This window comes from Gavia stellata, chromosome 8 (assembly GCF_030936135.1).
Source record: "Gavia stellata isolate bGavSte3 chromosome 8, bGavSte3.hap2, whole genome shotgun sequence".
In the NCBI taxonomy this organism is placed as follows: Eukaryota; Metazoa; Chordata; class Aves; order Gaviiformes; family Gaviidae; genus Gavia; species Gavia stellata.
The window spans coordinates 43,914,626-43,939,060 of NC_082601.1; the positions used below are offsets into that span (position 1 = coordinate 43,914,626).

The window sequence follows — 24,435 nt, forward strand, 5'->3', positions numbered from 1 at the left end:
GCCCCGTGTGAGTGCTGAGAAGCCAGCACTGGAAGCAGGAGGAGAAGCGGTCCAGCATCCCAGCAGGAGAAGGGAGCGGAGCTGCCAGCGGTGCCTGCCGGCACTACGGGAGGAAGAGAGGGAAAGGCCATGAAGTCTCGTGGCTCACCTGGAAAAACAATATATTTCCCATGTGGTATGGTGCAAAAATGTATCGTGCGGCTGCTTTAGCTGCCTGGGGATATGGTGTATCGTGATCCCCTCATTTACAATATGGGAAAAATGTGTACCATACGTTTTGTACAGTAGGAGATAAACAGATGGAAAATATATTTGTTTCCCTGTTTAAGAAGTAGGGGACAGAAGTAAAGCCTGGAAGCAGAAGGCAGGGTTGGGCAGAGAGGGTCTTGGGGAAGGGTGTAGGACACAGACATGGCAGATCCGTCCAGACAAGGGGGCAGGGAGATATGTTTGCTGTCGTACCATAGCTTGTAAATTAATCTTAGGGAAAACCAAAGCATTATGCAAGCCAAGTACCCTCCCTTTTAAAAAAAGAAAGCCTAGAATCACTCAGGAAGTGCATCGCTCATGGGGATCTTCTCTAAATAAAAAAAAAATATGATGATGGTGACAATGATGATGATAATGTTTTATATACAACCCCCACCTTCCCTCCAAGCAGCTAAAAAGGTGCAGAAAGATGCAGAGGGAAGGATGGGGCTGGAGATGGTGGGGCAACCCAGGAGAAGAACAGTCGGAGCCCATCAGTAGCAGAGCTGCACAGACATTTATTGAACACAAACAACGACAAACACAGCCGGCTCGCAGAGCTTCCTGAGCTATCATCCAAAGGTTTTGCTCATGGGGATTGTCAAAAGAGTGCTTTCAAAGGCCCCTGGAGGTGTGAATCCCACACAGCTGAATTCTTCCCACTTCCAGTTGCTTGTTAGTTAAAAAAGAGGACCGTTTGTGTGTATGTGTGTGTGATTCCCTTCGTTTAGTATGAAAAATGGCTTGTCTGGACCCTGCCATGTTGCAAAGAGAGAAGTCTGCAGATGAACCCGTGCGTGCACGTTGGCTTGGCTCCCGCACGTTCTGCTTCCCAAATAACATGGGGTGAAAACTACGCCTTACCCTGAGGGCAGGGATGCGAGGTCACAAAGGTGAGCCAGGACAAGCAAAGCAAACGAAGAGGGAGCATCAAAGGAAGAAGGGTGAGAAAAGTCAGTACTCTGAAGCACGCACAGCTCTGAGTGGCGTCACACGTCCATAGGCTACAGCAAGCACCGCCAACGTCAACTCAAATGTGTAAGTAGCTATGCTAGACTGACACTAGAGACCCCGTCATCTTTTGAAGTCTTGCCAGCGGAAAAAAACCAAACCCCCCCTCCCCGCCCCCCGAAAAGCAGATGAAGTAATAACACCGTACGCTGAAAACAAGGACCATAACCAAAGAGTTCAGGAGCAGCCTCAGGAGCACAGTAAGGATCTCATAAAGAAACGTTCCAGTGTGTGCATATGCATGTGTATTTATATATATATATTCGTTAGTAAAGAAAAGAGTATCTGTGGAGGCAAAGGGAAGACGGTAAATGTACAGGCAGTACAGGCTGGGTGGAGTGCCGGTGGCTGGAGAGGGTCGGGTGGTGCGGAGTGGAGGATGGTGGGTGGAAATTAGAGTGCGCCCATTCCAGTGACCTCAGACGTCAGCCTAGAATAGACAGGGGCAGAGAGAGGGGTGGGGGGGAGACAAAAACAAGCGCTTAATATCCGGAGCAGAAAAGAAAATGAAGACCCTGTGGGGCAGCGCTCCTCCTCTGGCCTACGCCCCACTCAGATGGGGGCAGAGCATCACTGGGTGGCTTGAGTGCATGGAGGTTGGGGGTCTCCATGGAGGGCATGGCAGGCTGGAGCATAGAGCCAGCTCAATGGCCGGCTGCCTTCCCCTCTCATTACTGTTGCCATGTAATGCCCGTCCCTGGCACTGCACCGTGACAGAGGTGCAACCCTCCAGGGGTGCTGGCAGGAGACATCCCGGCGCACAGCTTCACTTCTACCAGCATCCCTCCCACGGAGGACAGACAGCTGTGCCAGCTCCCCTGGCTTCTTTGTTTTGCTCTGGTTTTTGAAACTACGGGACAGGCCAATCTATGCCCCATCCTGCCCTCCGCCAGGTCACCTCTGCCTCTGCCACAGCACAGGCTGCAGCTCAGCCAGCCCTTCCCAGTAACGAAGAGCCACTTGTTTTTCTTTTCTTTCTCTTGTCTCAAGAGGTGGGGAGGATTTGCAAGGAGCTGCGGGGAAAGCTGCTTGGCCATGCCGGCGGGTGCGGGGCCGGCCCCGTCCCTCTCCTGAGCGGCTGGAGAGGTGCCATGGGTGTGGGCAGCAGGACAGTGGGGCAGGACAGGATGGTGGAGGTCTGTTGCAGGTCGGGGCTGAGGTGGGTTGGGTGCAAGGAGGAGAAAGCACATACAGACCTCACCGGTGCTCCCAGCCCACTCCCCAACGAATGTCAGAGTCGCCGCCAACAGCCCCCCGTCCTCGGGACCCTGCCAGCAGTCTCCCACAGCCGCGCACATCCTGGGCTGGCGGCGGGTTGGCACAGCACCAACTCTGCCCAAGGCAGAGGGCATGGATGCGTGGATGGCCTCAGCTTGCATGGCTGTGCCAGGTGGGTGCGAAGCCCTGTCTCCCCTTAAGCTCCCCATCCACGACTCTGTAGACGCAGGCAAACAGGTCTGCGTGAGCACCCCAGACATGGCTCACCGCCAGCATGGAGCTGGTCCCCAACCCCTCTCCAGCTACGCCTCCCCTCTACGTTCCCCTCGCAGTCCCTTGCCAGACCCCCAGTCCCCCACGGCACAGGCAGCATTGCCCCCTGGCTGGAGGCAGCATCAGGTGCACTCAGCCCCTGCAAAGTCCTGCTGCACCAAGTTTTTTAGCATGAAAAGGAAGCAATCAGGCCATTCCCATGTTTTGTGTTTATTGGACTGATTAATTTAATTGGACGGAGGAAAGCCTTTGGGAGGCCTGGAAGCACGCAGAAGAGGCTCTGAGGCGGCAGTAAGCGATGATGGGATCCCAGCGATCAGGTCCCAAGTGATCTCTCCCCACCACCAGCTCACCTCCGTCCCCCTCCCCTTCCCCTGCCTTGTCAGCAGGGAAAGACGGCAGTGATTTTGCCCACCCATGAGCAAAATCCTCAAGCGAGGGTGGCGGGTGGGCAGGTGACCGGCGCAACCCGCGTTCGCTCCACCAGCAGCGAAGCAGCTCCCGGTCCCCAGCCAAAGCACCAGTGGGGTGAGAGGTCCCGCTGGTGACGACTGGTCCCCACTCAGAGGTCTCGACAAGCCACCATCCATCCCAGCCGGCCTCAGGAAGCCCCTCCTGGCCCGCGGTGCCAGGAATGAGTGCTGCTCCCACCGTGCCGGCAGGACGGGTTCGGCCGTGGTGGGAGGCGGCGGAGTTCGGCGAGGGGGGTCTCACCTGGCGTTGATGAGGTACTGCGCGAGGCTGATGTTTGCAGGGGTTCCTGTGATGGTAATTTGGCGCTCCGATGACCCTTCCGTGGCATTGGCGATTTTGATCTGCGCTCCTGACATCTGCCGAATTTCATTGATTTTGGTCCCTTGGCGTCCGATTATGCAGCCTATTAGCTAGAAAAGAAGCATGGAGGGAACGTCTGAGAAGTGGCAGCTCCGGCAGCCATGGGCGGGACATGAGTGCAACTGCACGGTGTCGGCCAGAAGCCCTCCTCCCTCCGCCCTGAGGCGAGAGTGACCTGAATGCTCATGAAAACAGGAGAGGGACAGCCCGTGAGTGAATCCCACCGGCACACAAGCATGGTCCTCCCAGGACATCTGCAGCAGCCTGCCCTGCTCTGCTCCTCAGGGAGCAAATTTCAATTATCTGCACACAATGTCTGGCATCTCAGAGGGCTTCAGGAAGGGCGAGGCATTATACTGGGCTCATTTCAGTAATAATAATTTTCATGGTCTAATAATTGGTCCATGTTTTTCAAGGGTCTAAGGATGGGAATAAGTCATGTTTCAGACTGCGCTCTGCACTTACCCCCTTGCTAATCATAGCAAATCTGAAGACGGTTATACAGGACGCCCGCCACCTTCCCCGGGGGACAGCCCAACCCCAAGTTCCCCCTCATCAGCCAGTGCAGCCACACACTATTGATAGCTTCATGTTGCTCACTCCATCCCACACTTCTTCTACCCTGCTGGGACACCCTCGCTGCCTCTGTTATCCCTTTCAGATCTTCCGGTTCAATGCTAGGACTCGCTGGCATTCACACTGTTGACAGGAGAGCACTACATGGCTGTGGCACCAGCAGAAGAGGAGAATCCTGCCTAAAAACATGTCTTTCACACTCTTGTGAAAAAATTAGAACCAGCTGGAGGCTTGAATTTCCTCAGTTGCCCACCCCTTGAATTTCCTCTGTGGTCTTCATCTTTGCTCTTGCTCATTTGTGCATCAAACTATGGTTCCCTCAAGCACTTCCACACCTTGGTAACAAGTACTGAGATGTCCAGCTTTACCAACACAGGCATGAGGTGTTTCTGTATGCCTTTCTTGGCCATCAGCATTTGAGCTCCTTTCCAAGGTTGTACCTGTGAATTTTATATGTGGGACATTCATCTTGGCAGCTGCTGGACTTCCATCACTGTAGAAGTGCAGACAACTACTCCTCCAAATGTTCACTGGTCCTGTTGTCAGTCCATGGGGCTACCTTAGTGGTTTGTCCTATATGGACCTGAATATACACCCCACTGCAGTGCTGGAAGGCTACCAACTATCTCAGGGGCTGCAGTGTGATGTTCAGCCCAAGAGCTGCCCATCCTGGTCTTCACGGCACAGAAATAACTCAGAGATGCTTCAGCAAATGAAAATCCCTTACAGCTGGAACCTGCTGGAGAGACCCGAGGAGCCAAACCTATTTGGAGAGATGGCCAGCAACATCCAAGCATCTCTGCACAGTGTTCAAGTTTCTCCTGACAGTCAGAGGAGTGACAATATGAATTTCATCATCAGCTTTCCTGCAACTTTCCTTTCTCTGCAGCGCAACCACAAGCAGATGGACACCACTAAAACACACCTGTAGACCCTCTGCTTTAAGAAACCCAAACCTATCCTCTGCTTCCTGCGAAGGTGGCAATGGGAATTTAGGAGCCTTCAAAACAAGTAAGCTACGGAGGCATTTTTCAGCAGGCAGAAAGGTGCAGGCGATGACATTTAACACTGTGCAGGTCTGATGAGAGCCAGGCTTTTAGTGAGCGAACGCTCTGAGTGCTCCCCAGTCCCGTGGCAGGTCTCTCGGCACATTAAAGGGGAGGAAAGGCCCCTTTGCAAGGGGTCACTTGATATTTCTGAAGATGCTTTCATTGCTGCCAGGGCCACAGTCTCCCACGCTTGACAGACGTGGCTGTTTCAACCTTGGGAGCACTTGCAGAGCTCCCCACAGCCTGCCGGAGGGGGGTCCTCACTGGATGGACAGAAGCAGACCTGGGATCAGCCCTGCTGCCATCTCCCATGGGCTCCTCTGCAGAGCCCTCCCGCGGCGGTTGGCCCCGGGGTGAAGCATTTCCGAGGGTTTCAGGTGGCAGATGCTCAGAAGCTGTTTCACTGCTGCATCTCTCAGGTGGAGGAGGAAGGAAGCCTCGCAAGTGTCCCGGAGGAGTGGAGGTGCCCGGCCGCTGCAGCCAGGCTCGCTGCCCTTCCCTTGCGCTGCTGTGCGTTGATGAACAAGCAGGAAGAAGTGGCAACAGCTGCCAGACCCGATCCAGAAACTCCTGATGAGGATGGGCTGAAGGTGCTTGTAGGTGATGGAGATGGGGACAGAGACTGGAAGTCATCCCCCCGGTTGCCCTGATCCTGAGTTAACCACCCACTGGTTATCAACCCATGGAAACTGTTAGGCCAGTCCAGAAGCAACTGAGACCCTTGGATCCAGGCGCTGGCTGTGTTGGGCTCTCCATCTCACCTCCTCCCACCTGAGCATCCCCAAGCACCCTCCTCGCACCACTCGGTGTCCAACGTGACTCCAGCCTCCTCCCAGCGAATATCCCAGTCCAACATCCCCTTTACCACAATGCCTCCATCTGTAAGACCCAAAAGCTGCCTGCCACTAGCACTAAGATGAGACGCACCGTCCTTCAGACACTTGTGTGGCATGTTGTGGCATCACAAACACTATTTACTTACCTCCTCTTCAACCCGCCTCCCCCTAGTATCTATGCTGGAGCTGAAACATCATCTCAGATCTGCCAGTGCTAGATTAAGCAGTTATAGTTTAATCAAGGCTGGCTGGGGAGCTCTCTCCCCTTCCCAGTGCTGTCAACTATGCATGTTTCATGAGCGCTGAGTTCACTTGGAAAAGGAAAAGGAGCGTTAAGGAGGATTGTACCTAGGAAAGCTACCGACGGGGCAAAGTGCAATGGGTGCTTTATGCTGCAGGCTGATCTCCAACAGACTGCACATGGCATGAGTGACATGGTGAAGGGGCATCTCTAAACATATTTAACAAACTCATACGCCTGCAGCTTATATATATATATACACACACATACACACACACATATATAAATGTGTGCATACACATACACGCGCGAGCGCCAAGGAAGCACTTGGATTTACTTACATCATTGGGAATGGTGAGTTCATGAGTACTGGCCGGGGGACTGGCATCCAAACCTGGGCATATGCAAGGAAAAATGGTTACAGCTTGCAGAGGCAGCGCGGTGGAGCTCTGCTGCTTTCCCGCAACAGTCAACACTGCAAAGGCTGCGTCCTGCTCCAGGGCCGGGAGGGGAAGGGGATCACACACTCTGGTACAAGGAGGAGGAAGACAGTTGCTACCTGACTCTTCTGGAGCTGGGTCCCACCTTCCCCTGCATCCCTCGAGCTGGCCTTGCAGGTGCTGCCCCATGAGTGCCTTGCTTCCCGCCCTCCATCCTCCCACTGGGAATGGCTTCAGAGGAGGGCATGTTGCAGCGCAAGGTTGCAGCATCGCTGGGGAGGGTCTGACGGAGGTGGGAAAAGCACCTTCCCTCCTCCGCAAGGCAGCAGAGAGCCTGCTGGCTGGGAAACCCAACCCTAGAGGCAGACAGCCTGCCAGTGGGAGGGTTGTCCACACACCCTCCAGCCCTCTCTGGACACGGCAGCACAGAGCCACTTGGTTACAACAACAGCTTGGTGCCCCAAAACCGGTCTCCCTGGGGGATCTGGTGGTGCTAGCACAGGGCAGCCTGCAAAGCACATTGCAAGTTAAAGCCCCACAGACTTGCACGCTAAATTTAAGCCAGACTGCTAAGACATGCATTCTAGCTGGACCTGGGACCAATAGTCCCTCTCACTGCCAAGGGAAAGCATGGCAAACGGTACGCAGCCAGCAGGCTACCCTGTGTGTGCGGCTCCAGAGGCAAGAGGACAGCATGCCGTAACACTCCTAGGCCAGGTTGAAGCCTGCCTCTCCCACAGGTTTCCATATTAAATCACCTCAATGCTGAAGCAGGGATGTCATACTGCAGATCTGCAAGAGAGAAGCTGTCTAGTGGCTCACAGGAATTTGCAGTAACCTCAAAAAAACCCTTATCCGTATGATACAAACTACTGAGGAAGGCTTTTAAAAGCAGTGTGTGCAAGAGCCCAAGACACTTGTGTGGAGTAAAGGGGTGCAGAGAAAAGAAGCACAAGGAGACTGGAAGTGCTGGGCTGCTATGAGACAAGACAGCAGCAGCACTGAATTCCTAGTCACCTTCCTCACGCTGCATGGCACTATGCCACTGCCTTAACCACGCTGAGCAACTCCTCCAAGCAGTGGCCAAGTTTTTTTGCTGGTCTGCAATTCCATTGAGGCCCTCTGCACCATGCAAGAGGAGCTCCCGTCCAGTTTTGCCAACCAACAGCCGCACGGGTTTTAAAACCCAGCAGGTCTGAACTGATGTCTGTCTGGTTACCGGCACTGTCAAAGCAAGATTTCTAAAATACTAAAATGAAGCCTTTGGTTGCAATCCCATTTGAGCATCACCCCTAGAAAGGAGAATATCAGGTATCCTTGATTAGCTCTTGCATGATTCCTGCGCTTTCCCACATGCACCTGCCTTACAGAGACGCAACGCCTGGGTACACCGCCCAGGCACCCGCTTGCAGGAGGTCTCCCTACCACGTTTTTCACTCGGGAGCACACAGAAAGGCAGGGAATGGGGATGCAAATCCTCCGTTCAGCAGCCCTACACCCTCCTTCATCCCTGCTGGGTGTACTAATGCCAAAGCCTGCACAAAACAGCTCCTGCCCAGGTTTTACACAGTGGGCAATGCTTAATGCTGACTTTATAGCACACTGCACTGGAAGACACATTTCACTAGCCCTGGACCACCTTTCACACCAAGCCTCCTAGCAGTATAGGGCAAGATGGACTGCACCTAACACAAAGATATGTCCCCCAGGGTGCAGATGTCCCCACCTCTCGGCCATACATTACAAGGCGCAGCTCAGTAGCCTCCTGGGTATGGCAGAAAATATCTTCCGAAGGGAGCACAGCACTGGGGATGGGCTCAGAGCAATGCTGAGGCATCCACGAGTCTTTGAAAATGCAGGTGTGGCTCCTCAGATTCATAGATAGGCCCCCCCGCCCAACGCTCAGATGCCACGGGTGCTGCTGAAAGTCCTTGGGGGCATGCGGTGCCATGGTACTGCATCACCCCCTGCATCATGACGGCCATTGAGGAATGGCCACGTCCTTCTCCATTACCTGGAGATTGTTTGGTTTAGCATACCAGATCTTCCCTCTCTGATACGCACATGCAGTCCCCATGGCTGTAATGTGGGGGGGTCAGGGCAGGATTAGTGCCATGGGCGATTGCAAAGGGCAAAGCAGGGCATGCAGAAAACAAGGCTGTGGAGGTTGGTATCATGAAATCTATTTTTGCTATAGTCTTGTGGGGTCTATTTACTTGGGCTACATTTGCTTTCATAGCTAGGCGATGGCCCCAGACTCTTTCGAGGCATGCATGTGATGCACCTCGGCTGGCCGCAGAGCATGCGTGTGCCCCAGGTACATCCAGGGGAGGTCTGACTCACATCGCCTATGAGCCTCCAGGTCTCAGGATAACTCCCCTAAGCAATGGTAGGTTATAAAAGATAAGCATGTTCGGCACATATGGATGAATGTGCGGGACATTTGACATCAAAATTTCTCCAAGATTACAGCCATGCTTTGGCTCCTCAGGGTCCTGGTCCACTAAAAATGCAGCTCACCCGGAATAGCTTAGAGATGGCTAAAACTGTGTCTTGCTTCTGTTCCCACAGGCATTTTTCTACTGTTTCTGAGCAAAGTTTATGTATAATTAAATGAAAAAATAAGGGTGATGACTCTGATGTCTTACTGTTACACAGATGGCAGTTACACGCAAACATCAAAAACCTAGGCAATAAACTCCAGGCACTTTTCTTTTGACATGCTGCACAAAGGAGAACGGCAGGCACAGTGCTGCCCAGTCTCTCCCTGCCAACCAAGAAAACCTGCCATCTTCTCCACAAATACCACAATTTATCTAGGAGCACAACAATGGCACAGTCCTATTTAAGAAATATATTTCAACAGAAGCCTATGTATTTCCCTGTAGCTTTGTGTTTTACCTGATGATTGGCCCATCAGATTTTGAGCTTCTTCGGAGGAATGTAAGGGCAGCTTTTCTCCTGAAGAGCAAAGAAGAAACAGGTTTAATGCTTTTGCCTTCAAGGAGATAAGCAATGTCACTTCATCTAGGAAGCTCAAAATATGATGAACATACTGTCAGAAAAGGCATTTCCAACTGGCACTTTGGCCACCACGTAAACAAAGGTACTTTAAGTATCTCCATCCCCTGCGCCCTATCTGCTTCCCAGGTCACCGTGAAATGCGTTAACAGCAACGTCAGCCTGGGGGACGAGGCTGCTGAGCCACGCCAGGGCTGGCTCTCCTCCTGTCAACGCGGCTCCCTACAGCTGCAGCTCCTTCCCATCGCTCTCCGCGGCGCGGGGGTCCCGTCCTGCCCGGCTCAGCACCGCTCCCTGCAGACACCGGGGCAGCATCCCCCGGCCAGCACCAAGCCGTTCCCCCCGGGAAAGCGAGGATGTCCCACTAGGGTCCGGATCAGTGCACGGCAGGGGATGCTACCTCCTCTGGGCAGGGAAGGATGGGAGACTGGCGCTCATTGCTTCTGCTGGGAAAGCCAGCAAAGCTGGGAGCAAGGTAAGCATGGCTCCGCAGGAACAGTCCAGGCGTCCACCGTTAATGGCTGAGAGCTCGCCCATGAGGACCGTAACCCCCAATCATCTGTCCTGTCTCCCTGTTAACCTTTCCCTGTGGACACTGCAACTTCAGTTTAACTTGTCCTGCCTGTTTCCATTAAATAGCATGAGTTTAGAGAGAGAAACTCTACAGGTAAGAAGAGAAGGATATCTAGAAAGGGTGTGTGGGTACGTACCAGGGAAAGCGGGGGTGGTCTGTCCAAGGGGAGTAAAGGGGGTTTGCTGCATAGCCAACTGGTGGAGCTTGGTCAACTGCTGAGGGGTAGGAGGGACATTAGAGCTAAGAAGGTTATTGTCATAGAGTACAACAAGTCACACCGAAAATCAAGAACAAAATTATAACGGAAGAAAAAAGGAAAACAAAACAAAAAAAAAACCAAACCAGGAAGCCATGGTGAGACATGGCAAAAACATTAGCAGAAGGACTTGGCCTGGGTAAAATGCAATAAAGCCCAAATCTTTTGCAGAAGTGCTTGGTCAGGGTCTGAAGTACGATACCAGCAAGAAGCCCAGTCTTAGTTTCCACCCCTCATCAAACGATTCTGCTCCTTTGCTGCGAGCGAGCTGCCGCCTCGGAGCACGGCCGGCTGCTGCAGCAGTGGCAGGACTGCTGCTTACAGCACTTCCAGCCACTGTCTTCCCCTCCTGGGCTTCACAACCTGCGACCAGAGGCTGCTGCTCGCTTCAGGGTAGCTTTAGAGCAGAGGAGCCATCTCAAAGGCACTGCCAGGCTGGTGGCCATCACGTGCCAGCAGCCAGAAGACTCTCTTTATGCTGCTGGAGCTGCATCGTGACCACTTGTCCCCGCAACAAATGCTCTCTTGCTGCACCTCCGATGGGAAACACCTCTGCGAGACAGACAAACTGCGGCTCATAACATCAGCTTATTATGAGCGCAAGCCCCTTAGCAGAAAGGGGAAATATGGGCTTCAGCCATGACCAGTAGGTATTTCAGATCCTTCTATCCCTTGTTGTGCCGGGTAGGTTTTCATGCCCTGTCAGGAAGCGGTTGCATAGAGAGGAGTTCGTTTGGAATACATTTTGTGCTCTGTTTTACTGCTCCAAATTAAAAAAAAAAAAAAACAATAAAACAAAAGAAAACAAAACAAACTGGACTGAAGTCTACCAGTGAGCAGGAGGGAGGGTCTTTATCACCTCCAACTCGGCGACTTCACAGGTTGCCAGGTTCACATCATCCCCCAAACACAAACCGCTCATTGCACCCATCCCCTCCCCGGTGAGGGAGAGGCAGGAGTTATGATTTCCACATTTGGGGGGAAAAAATACTCAAAACCCTCCCTGCTCCTGCAGCATGGCTGGGGAGGGAGCGCGGGGAGGTCTGGCCAGCAGCAATGAGGGGCAAGTGCTGGAGAGAGCAGACCCGGGGACTGAGCACACCGGGGGAGAGACTGGAGGGAGGCAGCAGGGAGGGGAAACACCTGCAAGTCCCCGGAGAGGTACCCGAGGGAGCCCTGCCTGACAGAGGCGTGAGGACTTCCAGCCTCCGCCGGCTCATGGGAGAGGTCTCGCTGCCCCACAAGAAGAGGTGCATGCACATCTCTCCCTGTGCAGCATGGAAAATAAGCCAAAGACGCCCTACAGCAGGTTCCTGCTGAAATACTGTCAGCTCCGGATAGGACCGGGCACAGCACTGCTCCTGCAGGTAGCAGGGACATCAGCATCCGCTGCTTTGTAATTTAAGAACTTTCCTGTTTTCTACCAAATTAATCCCAGGTGTGCCCTGTTTGCAGAACTCCTCGTTACAACCGGTCCCACTGGCCAAACTCCAGATGAAACCTCCTGCCTCTTTGCCGGCACTGCCAAGGAGCATCGGGGAGGCAGAGCCCCTCGGGCTCCAACCATGCCCTGGGGCAGGGGTCCTGCTTTGCCCGATGGGGGAAACATCAAAATCCTTTCTAATACTGTTCTACCATATTTTTAAGACATAGTTTGGATAGTGGTATTTAGCAAACACCCTTAATAACAGCAACGAAAAAAGCCCGCACGAGGAGAGTATGGCTGCGCCTAGGCACTGCGTGAAACACCTCCTCTCCCGTTTCCTGGAAAAAGCTGAAAGCAAAAACCTGAGACCATTTCTTCAAACACCGGTTTCCCCCGCAGACCAGAGGGGAATTCCCCCACCAGCGCTGCTGGGAGGGACAGGACAGGGCAGGACAGCCATGCTGGGACCAACGTACAGCTGCGCTGAGCATCACTAGGCACCCACAGCAACTCCTGGTTACATCTCACCGGCTGCCAGTCTGGTGCGTACCCAGGAGCGATGCCCTGGTTGGGAAGCTTTCCTGCGCTCAACATTTATTTCACTCCCAAACGCCCCTGACTCCCAGCTGCCACGGCTGTCCTTTCATCTCCCACTGCAAATTCTGTGAAGTCAGGTAGCTACACATCACATCCCAAATGGCTTACAAGTACCCGAGCAATGCTGAAGCCCTTCGTGAGCCAAAACTCCCGCTGACTTGGGTTTTTTTCCCAGGAGAGAAAATCAAGGCAGGAGCTCGCATTTTAGCTTTGGCATGCAAAATTCTGACCACTCTGCAGCCACGGGTCTGCAAAAGGCATCCACTAAACACAGACACGTGCAAGAGCCAGGGCCATGCCCTAAGTTCACGTTCAAGACTGTTTTCTGAACCGAACAGTGTTTAGAATGACCAGTCCTTGCAAGACAGCTACAAGAGTAAGGATGGAGCGTGTGGCCCCTGCACAAACAACTTTTTCCAGGTCTCAGCAAATCTGCTGGGAGTAGAGCAGAGTGCAGCCAGCAAATGTATTAAATGTATTTTATTCCTGTCAAACGGAGGAGTATAACAAGGAAAACACTCTTAAGCTGTCGCCACCGCTTGCAAAGGAAAGCTGGGACAAAGAATATATTGATCTATGCTCTCTAAATACGCAGGTGTATTTATTTATATTCCTCTTAGGGAGCAAAAGTGAAGCGCACACAATTATGAATATTTCTGAGCAACCATCACAACAGGCTGTTCAAAGTACATGCATACTGGTGTCACATGGAAAACCAAAGCCTGGCCTCCACTAAATTGGGTGAAATCACTGCTCCTAAGATCAAAATCCAGCCTACAACTCCTAATCGTTCCCACGGGGAGCGTGCATTCGTGGTATCAAAGAGCCTGGCCCCGTTCTCAGTCACGCAAAAAGTAATCCCATGATTCAATGCCCAACACACCCATCAGAAAGAGGAATACTGAGCCATGTCAAACTCTTCCCGTGTGTGGGATGGCTGGAGAGGACTTTCCTCCCAGACCATGCTGCTTACAATTAAGCTGCATCCCCAGAGCGGCATGTTGTGCTTAGCCCCCACTGCGGACCCCTGACTCACAGGCGTGCCAGCGAGAAGGGGCCTCTGCAATGGGACTCACCGAGTGTTTTATCCCCACTGAAACACACTTAGAAAATCCCAGCTTTTTCCAATGGCTCCCCAGCACGTGTCAGCCGTGACGACTCCAGAAGCCCAGCAGCTGTCCGCTGCCGGCAAGGAGCTGCTGGCATTGCAGTGCTTCGCTGCTGCTTTTAATAGAGAAATCTTTTAAAATAGACTCATTTTCTATTTCTGTCATTACTTCTACGCGCAGACATGCCAGCAGTCATTCCCTACATGTCCCCCCCCAAATGTGCTGTGGCTCCCTGACCCACCCCAGGCACGGGAGCCTGGCACGAGCAGGGGGATCTGAGCATCAGCAAAACACATCTGCGCTGCAAGCCCGCGTGGCGCCTGTCTCCGCACCAAGTAGCGCGAGACGAAGAGGGAACCGTGCCTGCAATGCCCCCCCCCAGGCGACAGAGAGCCAAACCCAGCGAGCCAGGCGTCAAACCCAGGGTGATGGCTTGGGTCTGGGGTCCAGCTCCCGTGGGGAGGTGCGGAGCCCTTGGCAAGGTGAGACCCAGCAGTGCGATGGCCGTCCCTCCTTTCCATCCCTCCGGGGATGCAGCTGGCATTTCGCCCAGCCTCAGTGCCTGCTTCCGAGTCACCCAGAGGAGGACCCCCAAAAAGGCACGTCCCCCTGCCCAGGCTTCACACGAGAAGCCACGCACCACTGGAATTCTGGCTTCTCCCCCGCCCCCAAGGCACTCAGCACCTAAATAAGCCCTTGGCTTACCGAAAGTTTAAGGATAAGGGGGAAAATAAAGGGGAAAGTCTTTTTCTTTTTCCTTTCCTTCACGTATTTTGATCATTTTAAGGCACAAAATGCATAGAGTATGGTTTGTTTCAAAACAAAGGGATAGCATTGAACAATGCAAACAATTTAGCATCAGGCCAAGTCCTCAGAATTAATAAAGTTTAGTGCTAACAGGTTAAAAGGCTATTCAAGGTATTACAGATACTACACACAGCCAGTTACTTTGAAAATATGCTATTAATATTATTGTCTAATATTAATATTATGTGAATTAACAGTAGCATGCAGGTAACATAAAAGGGTGTAAGAAAAATTAGGGTAAAACTCACATCCGGGTGTGGAATAGCGTATTGTCCCTGAATTGTATAGGCCTGCAAAAGAAAAAACAGATGTTATTAGGGCTGGCAGGAGACGGCGGCAAAGCCCCGTGCTTCCGCAGGGACTGCCATCCCCCTGCTTTGCTCCTTTCTGCCTGATGTGGGGTAAATGCTGTGAATGCAGGGGCTAAAGAGGATCTCAGCCCCCACCCTGCTCTGCCCGGGACCCCGTGCTACCCCCAAATAACCAAGCATGGGGAGATGAGCGTCGTGACTCTGGCACGCCTCTCCCCTCGCGCTGCTGCCGGTGAAAGCGGGGTGCAGGATCTTGATTTTTGGCTTAACCAGCTTAATTTTGAGGCTGGAGGCGATGAGGGAAGCACTTTCTGTGCAGCGAGCAGTTGCCCCGCGCGCCCCCCTCGCTAGCCCAGGGGAAGAGCTCCCCTGTGCCGCATTAGATTTGCTGAGGCAGCAAGTCCTTGGGGCGGGAGGGAGAGGTACCCCTCCGATCGAAGCTGTTGTACGCTGAGCTACCTAACTTGAAGGGCTTGGGCTCAGTTTGGCTTTTCCAAAAGGAAGGAAACAGCTCTTTAAAGGTGCCAGAATTGCATGGAGCAGGAAGACTGGTCTTTGCTGTGCAAAAGATATTCATCAAACCAGGATTATCTGTGTAGTGGATGCACGGTAACATCACCGCTGCCCTTCACACCTAAACGTGATCCTAGAAAGCAAGCCAGTGCAGTGAGTCTCTCTGTATTTTCAAGTGCACAACTCTCAACACGCTTTACATCTACCCAGTATATTCCAGTGCTCTGCTGGGGGGAAAGGCATTGCCGTGCAGAAAGCCAGCTGGTGCTGACGTCTCACCAAGCGTGGAGAGGGCTCAGGGACAGGCTGCCTGCACTGCAATGCCTTTCACCAGCAATAATTGACAAATCCATGCAAATATCTGCTAGGCAAATTGTTTAGTGTTTTTCCCATCGTTTGTAGCAATCCTCTCTCTTTTGTAAATAACCTGAAAATAAGCACCGCTGTGGGTAAAAAGCCAGACACTAGAGAGCCCAATATTTTGGACTTAACCAGCTAGCAAAATGTATCTCACTGGTTGACACATTATTCAGATGATTCTGAAAGAAATGGCAAAAGAGATGGATAACACTTTAAAAAGGGAGAGTAAAGATAGTCAGGAAAAAGGAAAAAAACCTTCTGAACCTCCTGCAAATTTGCCGCATCGTTTGCAAATAGCAAAGCGCTTTGTGTGAGGAAAAACCCAAAAATTCTGGAGGAGGAAGGAGGCAAAGCCCCGTGCACAGAAACAGCAGTCCCAGTGCCTGCTGACATCCTAGCACGATGGGGACTGGTGTGCCCGTGGGGACATGGCAGAGGCTGCTCTAAAAAGTTCACTCTCTCCTGGTGGTTTAATTTGGTCATTGTTTTTTGATTCGAACAATTGGTTAGAAAAAGTTAATTAAAGGCAGGAAGGTGTCTTGGACAGATGCAACCCAACTCCGACAGCGCCTGCCTGTGTGACCCCTGGCTTTCTGCAGAGGATGACATTGCACATGGATCACAGGGCCAATTCCTTTGGCAGTTGCCATTGGCCACCGCGTCCCTCAGCCTGCTGAGCTCCTGCAGGTTCAACCCACCCCAAAGCATCTCGCAGCACCACTGACTGTCACCTGCTGTCCTCTGCCCACCCCACCCGTGCCACCCCTCAGGCAGAGCCAAGGTGCTCGCCAGTGCTCCCTCAGGGGCAGCCGGGAAGAGGTCTCATTTCAGAGACGGTCACTTCTTCCCACGATGTCACTTCTGTGCAAGACACCAACCCTTCGCCAGCAGGAGAAATGCTACCTCCATTTTACTCTCCCTTTTGAGAAGATAAGTTCACCAAGCAGCTGGACTCAAAGCTCTTTTCCAGGATGGCTGCTCAGACCAAACGGCACACTCCTCCCGATGCTGGCAATGACTGAGATGCTAATTCAGCATGCTGCCTGAAATAGCCTGTGCTTTGGGCTTTGCTCCCAGCCTTAGTTTGCCCTTCTGCTATTTATTATGGTTGGGGAGAAATTAAATAACTTGTGTGGTGCTGCTCTGGATGGCATTAGCTGTAGCTTCATGGTGCTGGCTCTACCCGGCTGCTGGAGCTCCTGGCAAAGTACCTCTCCCGCTAGATACCAGTGCACCACAACATGGTGGCATCTACAGGCAGGTCCTCGATGACCCGGTGAGGTGAGCATATAAGGTGGAAAAAGCAAGCGTTCAAGTCCCCTCTTTAAAAGCAGCCGCCTGCTCGACTGCTCTTGTTTCATAAATGACATGCTGCGCACCAGCTCCCATGGCACGTGCGTGTGACGGTTATCCTGCAACGGAAAAAATCTGCCATTGCTTCCCAAGGGTTGCTAGAAATACCACATCACGACTGCAAGCCTGCAGACCGAGCACTGCGCAATGTCACCAAAGGCAATGCAACTCAGGCTCTCCTGCGGGCAGAGCTGAGACCGAGTTTTGCAGCAGAGGTTATGGCATTTTGGGGGGAAGCAGCATCCCGAACCAGCCGGGCACCAGTGATGGGGATGACCCTTTCACAGAGGCTGCCCCAAACAGAGGCTCAGCATGGTCCTGGAGTGGCTGGGATGAGCCCTTCCTATCTCGAATCAATTACAACTACGCAAAGTTATTTTAACTGGACTAGAGATGCCAGAAAATAAACACTTGCAGTCACTGTGAGAGCATGGTCACAGCCTCTTGTTCAATGAGGCTTTTCTCATTTTCTCCTTCACGCTGGTAACTGTTGGCAAATACTGAATTTGGGTCTAACGAAGCAAACTCCAGCCTTTTCTTGGTGCACAAGTGCCGGGCAGAGGTAACACCCTCTTTTCCCAGGCTGGCCCTTTCCTTATCCTCCAGCAGCCATCGCAGGAGCTAAGCCATCTGCCCAAGCTTGCAAACTGCCAGCGGTTCTGCAAAGAGCTTTCAGTCCACCTGCCATGGCACGCAACGGATGGGATGACACCATGCAAGTCAGAAGGCAAGAAACCTGAGTGCACTAACGGGCAGCGGCTGGTGCTGCAGTAAAAGGCTGAGGTTGGCAGTGGAGGCTGCAAGCGGGTCGGCTCTTACCTGACCACCTGCAAAAATGACAGGGGTGGAGGCGGGCTTTGGGCGGTAGGGAATGGTGGCACCTTTTGGTGGGGACTAGGAAAAGGGACAAGGAGAGGGAGAGAGAACATTAGAACAGCTTTCCTGAAACAGCGGCAAAAAGAGCGTTAGAAAGCACCCGACGGAGCACGGCCCCCGGGGCCGCTGCCAGCAACACCCGCACCAGGCAAACCGCGTTTCTGGACCGGAGGACACGGGGGAAATTGGTGTTTAATGGACAACAAGGACAACCTGGGGTACAGGAGATCCCCTGCCAAGGCACGGGCCCCTAAGTTGCTTCCGGGACCTCCGCTGCCTCCCTCGCCTTCACTCTGCTCTCCGCAAACTGCATCACCTGGTCTAGACTTGAGCCTGACGCTGGAATGCAGCACCCTCCTCAAAACACTCCAAGAAGACTCTCAAGGTGCAGCGAGATGGGGAGGTACACCCACGGACCAGGCTTTTCAAGCCTGGATGCCACGAGCCTCCTCGTGCAGTGACTTTTTTTGTAGCCTGAGAGCTCTTGCACGTCAACAGCCCGCCCTGGAGTCATACCAGCCCTGCCAAGCACCAGGAGCTGTAGCATGGCATTGTGAGCACAGGCATCAGAAGGAGTGAGCGGCCTGTCTGAGGGACCCAGCACAATGTTCAAGTTCTTTGACCCCCTCTCATCTTCCTCACCGCAAGAACAGGGTCACCTTCAGGACTTGGTTTGGTCTGCTGCCATCCAAGCTGAGACAGGGATGGCCATGCAGCGGATGCTGTAAGGTTCCGTCGTTGCAGTCAAGAGCTCCCATGCCCTGGTGGGACAAGTGGCAGCGATCGCTTTGGCCAAGGTGCTGAGCCCTGGAGGAGCCAGAGGCTGGAACCCCCCCTCATATGGCAACATCCGCATTTCCAGAGATCTTATCCTAGAGCTGCACAGTGGTAGCAGTCCATGTGAGCAGCCAGCCAGACGCCAGCAGCAGAGGCACCGACCTGTATGCACTTCCAGCCCTCCTCCTGCGTCAGTGTGACCGGGGACAGCCCCGCTGCAGCTGGCCAGGACATCTCACTCCTCCCTGCTGCGGCCTGACCAGTGCCTGGGTTGGTCCGAGCAGAAGCTGTAGTGATGTACATCAAGCTGCAGTGATGCATCCCACTACGTGATGCACAGGATCTTCTCACCCAAGTTATCTCTGTCGGTTTTCTCTTGAACGTAACTAACAGGCCATAGAAAAGATTTTGGAGGTTTCTAGGGATCAGGAGAGATTTCAGATAAAAGCCTCCTGGTTCTACCCAAAGCAAAATGACCCAGTTACTGCTATGTAAAGATAGGCAATATAAATTACGCTATCTCATGGAAAATTCTTCATTTTTTCTATACATTATTCTAGATGTCCACTTGTAGCAAAGTGGCATATCCAAATCTTCCTGCTAAGCACAGGTCTGCAAGAAATCTGTATGATCAAAGCACAGCCTCTATAACCGCAAACCTGCTTTTTCTTTTATTGTGTTACAAATCTTGGAGGGGATGAGGGAGGATTTCTGCTGTAAGATAATTTAAAACTGAAAGGTTATAAGGAGCATCTCTGCAAACTGTTAAAGTCAGAGGACTTTCCAGATTTCAGACTGCGAGAAAATTCATGGGTTTTTCTCTTTTCCATGTATGCTGAGCCATATAGAGGAGCAGCAACCATTGCTTTGGTTGGTGACAACAGCAGCCACCAAAGACTTTATAACACACCTGCAAGCATCACCTTGGGGCCCACCTCTGCCACAGTCCAGAGCATAACCTGGAGTCACCATGTGGCTAAAATCACACCCTCTAGCAGCAGAGTGTACCCGCCTGAGCATCACTACCAGCAGCGGTGGGTAACGTGACTCGTGGCACTTCCTCCTTAGCCATGTTGCTGCCAAACTGAAGTTGCTTACGTTTGGTATTGCTTCACCTCCATTAAGCCTTGGCTGAAGCTCTTACAGCGGTAAACACGCTCCTCCCTGCCGTGAAAGGGCAGCGGTGTGTGTGCTGTGCAGCAAGGCAGAGGTGGGTCTGTGCCCGTCCACCTCTGGAAGGCACCAGGAGCGGAGGGTGTCACCGTCCCATGTCCTGAGGGGTTACCTCCTGGAGCTTCTCCCATCCGAGGTGGCAGGTGTGGACGTGGGCATGTGGCTGTGGTCATCCCTGGCAATAAGCCATTGGTACAGCAGCATCTCTCCATGGCAGAGATCTTCAAGCTCTGGTCATCAGCATTTCTCCCAGAAAATGGCACCCTGGGCACACGTCCATGCACCCTACGGGCCCTGCTCTCCACCAGCCTTCCTCACTACCTTTCCCACTGTGCCTTGCTGGAGCCCGGGTTTGCGCTCCCAGCACCAGCTCCCCCAGCGTAGGGGATGCCTTGGCCTCCTCCCCCCAGCCGTAGTCCTCACAGGGCACTGCAAGCCCCGTGCAGAGAAGATCAGGTGCTTGGTGGAGTGGCTGCAGCCCCTGTCCCCTTCCCATGGCCCCCTCGGCGCTGCTGGGATACCAGACTATGGCTGTCCCAGCCCTCCTGGCCTCCTCTGGCACCCCTCGCTCCTGAAGCCACCCTGTGCTATGACACGAACCATCTCCTTTGGGGCACACCACCAGGCAGGTTTCCGGTGTGGGAATCTAGAAACAGCATACAAAGATGGCGGGGAAAACACACTGGGTGGGTTTCAAATGGAGGTACCAGGAAATGAGTGGTCCGACAACGCGTGGTGAAGGGTATGAGAGACACGCTCCACAGCTCCCAGTGCTGTTGTGGTGCCAGCTGGGTTTTTTTCCTATGTACTTTACCCCCTTTGTTACAGACTGTACCTCCAGCATCACCACACAGATCTGTTTGACACACTGGATAATTGCGTCGGGTGTCCCCGAGATTGTCACCGCCCGCTCCGTGGAGTTGGGCAGCATGTCCCCCGCCACTTGAACCTGAGCACCTGTTGACTGGAGACAGAAAGAGAGAGGAGGAGAAACCCCACAGCTGAATGCCTTTCTTTGCAGCCAGCTCCAGCTCCGACACCATGCGCCTCCCGAGAGCTGCACTGCCCCGCGCGAGCTCAGATGCGGTGCCCTGCCTGCACCCGCAGGAGCACACCGGCAAGGTCCCATGGGATGCTGCTCCTAAGTCAGCAGGACCATCCTGGGAAGCAACGTGATGCATGATGCTTGCAACATAAGAATCCCCCTTTCCAAGGCAGCTCTGGCTCCCCCTTGGAGCCACGATTACATGAAATAACAAAACCAGGTCTGTCTTACCTCCCTGATTTCCTTGATCTTGGAGCCTCCTTTGCCGATCAGCGAGCCACACTGACTAGCCGGCACGACCAGTCTCAGTGTCACTGGAGGTTTGCTGGTAGCAGTGCTGTTGCTCATTGAGTTGGTTATGTCCTTGAGAAGGAAGAATGCAATGCATCAGCCCTTGGTACCCAACCAGACACCCATCATCCAGGCCCAGCTAAATGCACTCGGCCAGAGAAGAGGGGTCAGGTCCCCCAGACCCTGGCTGGTCTGCAGCTGCACCACTGTGCATCCCTGCAGTTAATTAACTGCGAGTCCTCTGGGACACTTCATTGAAGCTCACTTCTCACCTAGTTAGAGATGTCTGGAAGGTTTTGTGCTGAGGTCATGTACCAGTTAAGCAAGTCCAACCAGGCATGCATGGGTTGGAGGTACCCAGGCCCATCTGCACTGCTGGCCCCAGCAGTGGGCACACCAGAGCTTGGTAGACCATTTTACTCTGCCCTCCTGAGGTAAAGGGCTCACGTCACTCACCTCCTCAAATTTGTAGGCAATCATGGCGAAAGCCTTGAAGATGGCATCGGTGGGGCCTGTGATGGTCACGATTCGCTCGGGGCAGTTCCCCTCCGAGATGTTGATCCTTGCCCCACTCTGGAAAGAGAAGGGCAGCCCTGGAATAACCACAGCCAAGCAACCAGCAGGGAGGCACCAAAGGTGCAGCCCTTCCTCTGGGTTGGATCCTGTCCCAGCCTGCGAAGGTTCAGCACCCAACATCAGAAGCTCAGGTTGCCCCAGGAGACCGGCAAGGTCGCTTGATCCCTGATCTTCACATCTGCCAGCCTCTCAACATCCCATCTACCCTTAAAAACTCCCACCCCTTCCCCCTGTGGTTCCGGCGCTGCCTTACCCCAACCCTCAGAAAGGGTTTCCAAGCATCCGTCTTGGGTCTTTTACTGCAGTGCAAACCCACACTATCAAGGCAAGACCAGCTTGTGGGGTCATTGCTTGTAAAAAGAAGAGTGTTGCTTACTGATCTGATAACTCCTTGGTAGCTGCAGGCACAAAGACCTTGGGCAAACTCAAGCATCTTACGAGTGACTTCATTTCACTGTTTGATTAAGAGCAAATTCTTGGCTCTGTAAAATTCCCATTAAATGTGATAGGAGTTTGATTGAGTACAGAGTGAGAAAACAGTACCAAAGAGCTCTGGGCACAGCCGGCTTGCGTGTCCTGACCCTGGGAGTCACTGCACGTATAGCACAGGGCAATGTGCAGCTCTGGCCATTGTGCTGCGTGCTGCCGGGCAGGACAGCCCAACGGCCCTTCCCACTCCTCTCCTCTCTTCCTACAAATCCTTCTACAGAGCAGTGTTGCTCACCTCCTCACGCATCTTTTTCACGGTCTCTCCTTTCTGAAATAGGAAGCAGAAACACAGGCTATTACTTAAAAACTCAGGACTTCCACCTTCAAAACAACCCTTCTGAACATGCATCTCTCTAATACGTGGCAACACACAGACAAACATTTGGGCAGCTCTGTGATGCCTGGCCCTTCATCCCCACGTGATGGGCAGGCTGAGGACCTGAGGGTGTAAGCCATCGTAGCCCTGCTCCCTGTGTCTGTAAGACACAACAGATAAACCAGTTACACAACTGCAGCTTCCACCTCCATTTCTACGTTTCCCATTAGGAGGAAAACCACATGGAAAAAGCTCAGAGACTGATCACACGTTGAGAAAAGCTGGCACTTTAGAGTGATTTCATAGGGCAGTTATCTAGTATCTATAGAGAGATCTAATATCTTTATATCCAGATATAAATCAGGTACAACTGTGAATCTTTCCAGGGCTGGATAGGCTGATGGAAAAAATAAGGTGCAAGCATATATGAGAAGCTGTTCATGCTGCAAATCTTTGCTACCACAAACCTGCCATTTAAAAACACCAAAAACCCAATCCTGTATAGCCAGGACTTTCCAAACCACCATGGCATGCACCAGGGTGTAGAGCACCTCATAAAGCTTTTCTGCACAAGCTAAGCGGCATCCTGTGTCCTCAGAGGGAAGTGTTGCAGAATTTAGATGGGTTCGCATGACATTTCTTAATCTCTCTTAATGAATGTATTTGACTGACGTGCCAGGGCAACTTGATCATAAACACCTATTCACCACCACAGTGAAGCAGCTGGAAATGGCACTAGATAAATTTGGTGGTTGTGGTTTTTTTTTTTAGGGGAATGTTCTTTGATCCCTCTGTGGGTCTCCCATCATTGCTGTCTCACAAACCCAGTGACACGCTCATGCACACCGAACATTTAAGGGACATTACAGGGAAGAGGTGACTGGCATCTAGCACACCACAGGCAGCAAATGGTGCAGGCAATAGCATTAAATACACATTTAAAAGATGTCGTTACCTTTCCAATGATGCTTCCGACTTCCTACCAAAAAAAAGGCAAACACAAAAGGAAAGACATTAGAAGACATGAAGACAATCCAGCCCAGAAGACATGAAGACAATCCAGCCCAACCCCATAATGAAGCAAAGAGCGGGTGCACACTGTCCCTAGCAGGACAGGGTGGGGGGGTCATGGATGAGAGGGGTCAGAGCACTGTGCCACCACGCCACCCTCCCCATCAGCAGGAGGACATCTGCTCCCATCAGCCCAGGGCTGCAGAGGCGGTGCGTGGGGCTGGCCAGACCCAGGCACAGCTGGAGCGGAGGCAGGAGAGGGAGCTGCGAGGAAACCCCCTCGCCGGGAGCCCCAAGGAAACCCCCTCACCGGGAGCCCCTTACCTTGCCATGCATCAGCAGCCGGATGGTGAGGGTGACGTTCAGGCCGCCTTCGGAGACCTTTGACTCCATTTCCTACCAGGGGATGGGAGACGTGTGTTAGTTGGGAGGGCAGCCCCGGCGCAGAAGGAGACAGCACCACGGCCGTATTACCTGGGGACAGAGAGAGGGAAAGGTTTTCTCTCAAAACAGGCAGGTTCCTCAACATGGGATGGACCCTGAAGAGCTGCAGAACATGGGAAAGCCACAGCTGGAGGAGCTGCAGGGAGATCTCACGGGCTGAGCACCTTCATGGGTGCAGATGGGGCTGCCCACCCGCCACAGGGACCATGCTGGGCACGAGGCCAGGAACAGCCCACAGCTCTGCGGTGGCTTTGCCACTGGCTATACGCAAAAGCCATGGCAGGAGCAAAGACTCAAGTGTCTGGGGTGGCACAGCCAGACTGCTCACCCACACCTGCGTGATCCCAAAAGCAGCTGTGCCCAGCTGAGCACATTGACACAGG

General features: G+C 52.9%; 1 protein-coding gene across 8 annotated transcripts; it reads right to left on the bottom strand.

Annotated features, from left to right (window-relative positions):
- Positions 1-1,653: 1,653 nt before the first annotated feature.
- PCBP3 (poly(rC) binding protein 3) lies at positions 1,654-24,001 on the bottom strand. Of its 8 annotated transcripts, none has more exons than XM_059820152.1 (13): positions 23,933-24,001; positions 23,553-23,576; positions 22,517-22,549; positions 21,673-21,789; positions 21,157-21,288; positions 20,716-20,844; positions 17,874-17,948; positions 14,766-14,807; positions 10,459-10,534; positions 9,629-9,688; positions 6,629-6,681; positions 3,466-3,635; positions 1,654-1,690 (listed from the first exon to the last, which is right to left on the bottom strand). In XM_059820152.1, exons 1-13 carry the CDS (start codon positions 23,999-24,001, stop codon positions 1,654-1,656), a joined length of 1,017 nt encoding a protein of 338 aa, XP_059676135.1. The 8 variants fall into 8 exon arrangements, with proteins under 8 accessions (XP_059676135.1, XP_009816283.1, XP_059676134.1 ...); XM_009817981.2 differs by having other exon boundaries at positions 10,459-10,537; XM_059820151.1 differs by having other exon boundaries at positions 17,805-17,948.
- Positions 24,002-24,435: the final 434 nt, after the last annotated feature.

Bases quoted from the DNA above. Each gene is read 5' to 3' on its own strand.
- PCBP3 (XM_059820150.1), bottom strand. From the start codon at position 24,001: ATGGAGTCAAAGGTCTCCGAAGGCGGCCTGAACGTCACCCTCACCATC. The intron at 21,289-21,672 runs GTGAGTGACGTG...TTCCTTCTCAAG, and splicing joins TTGCCTACAAATTTGAGGAG to GACATAACCAACTCAATGAG. The intron at 14,808-17,804 runs GTTAGTGCACTC...TTTCTTTTGCAG, and splicing joins TGCAGCACCAGCCGCTGCCC to GCCTATACAATTCAGGGACA.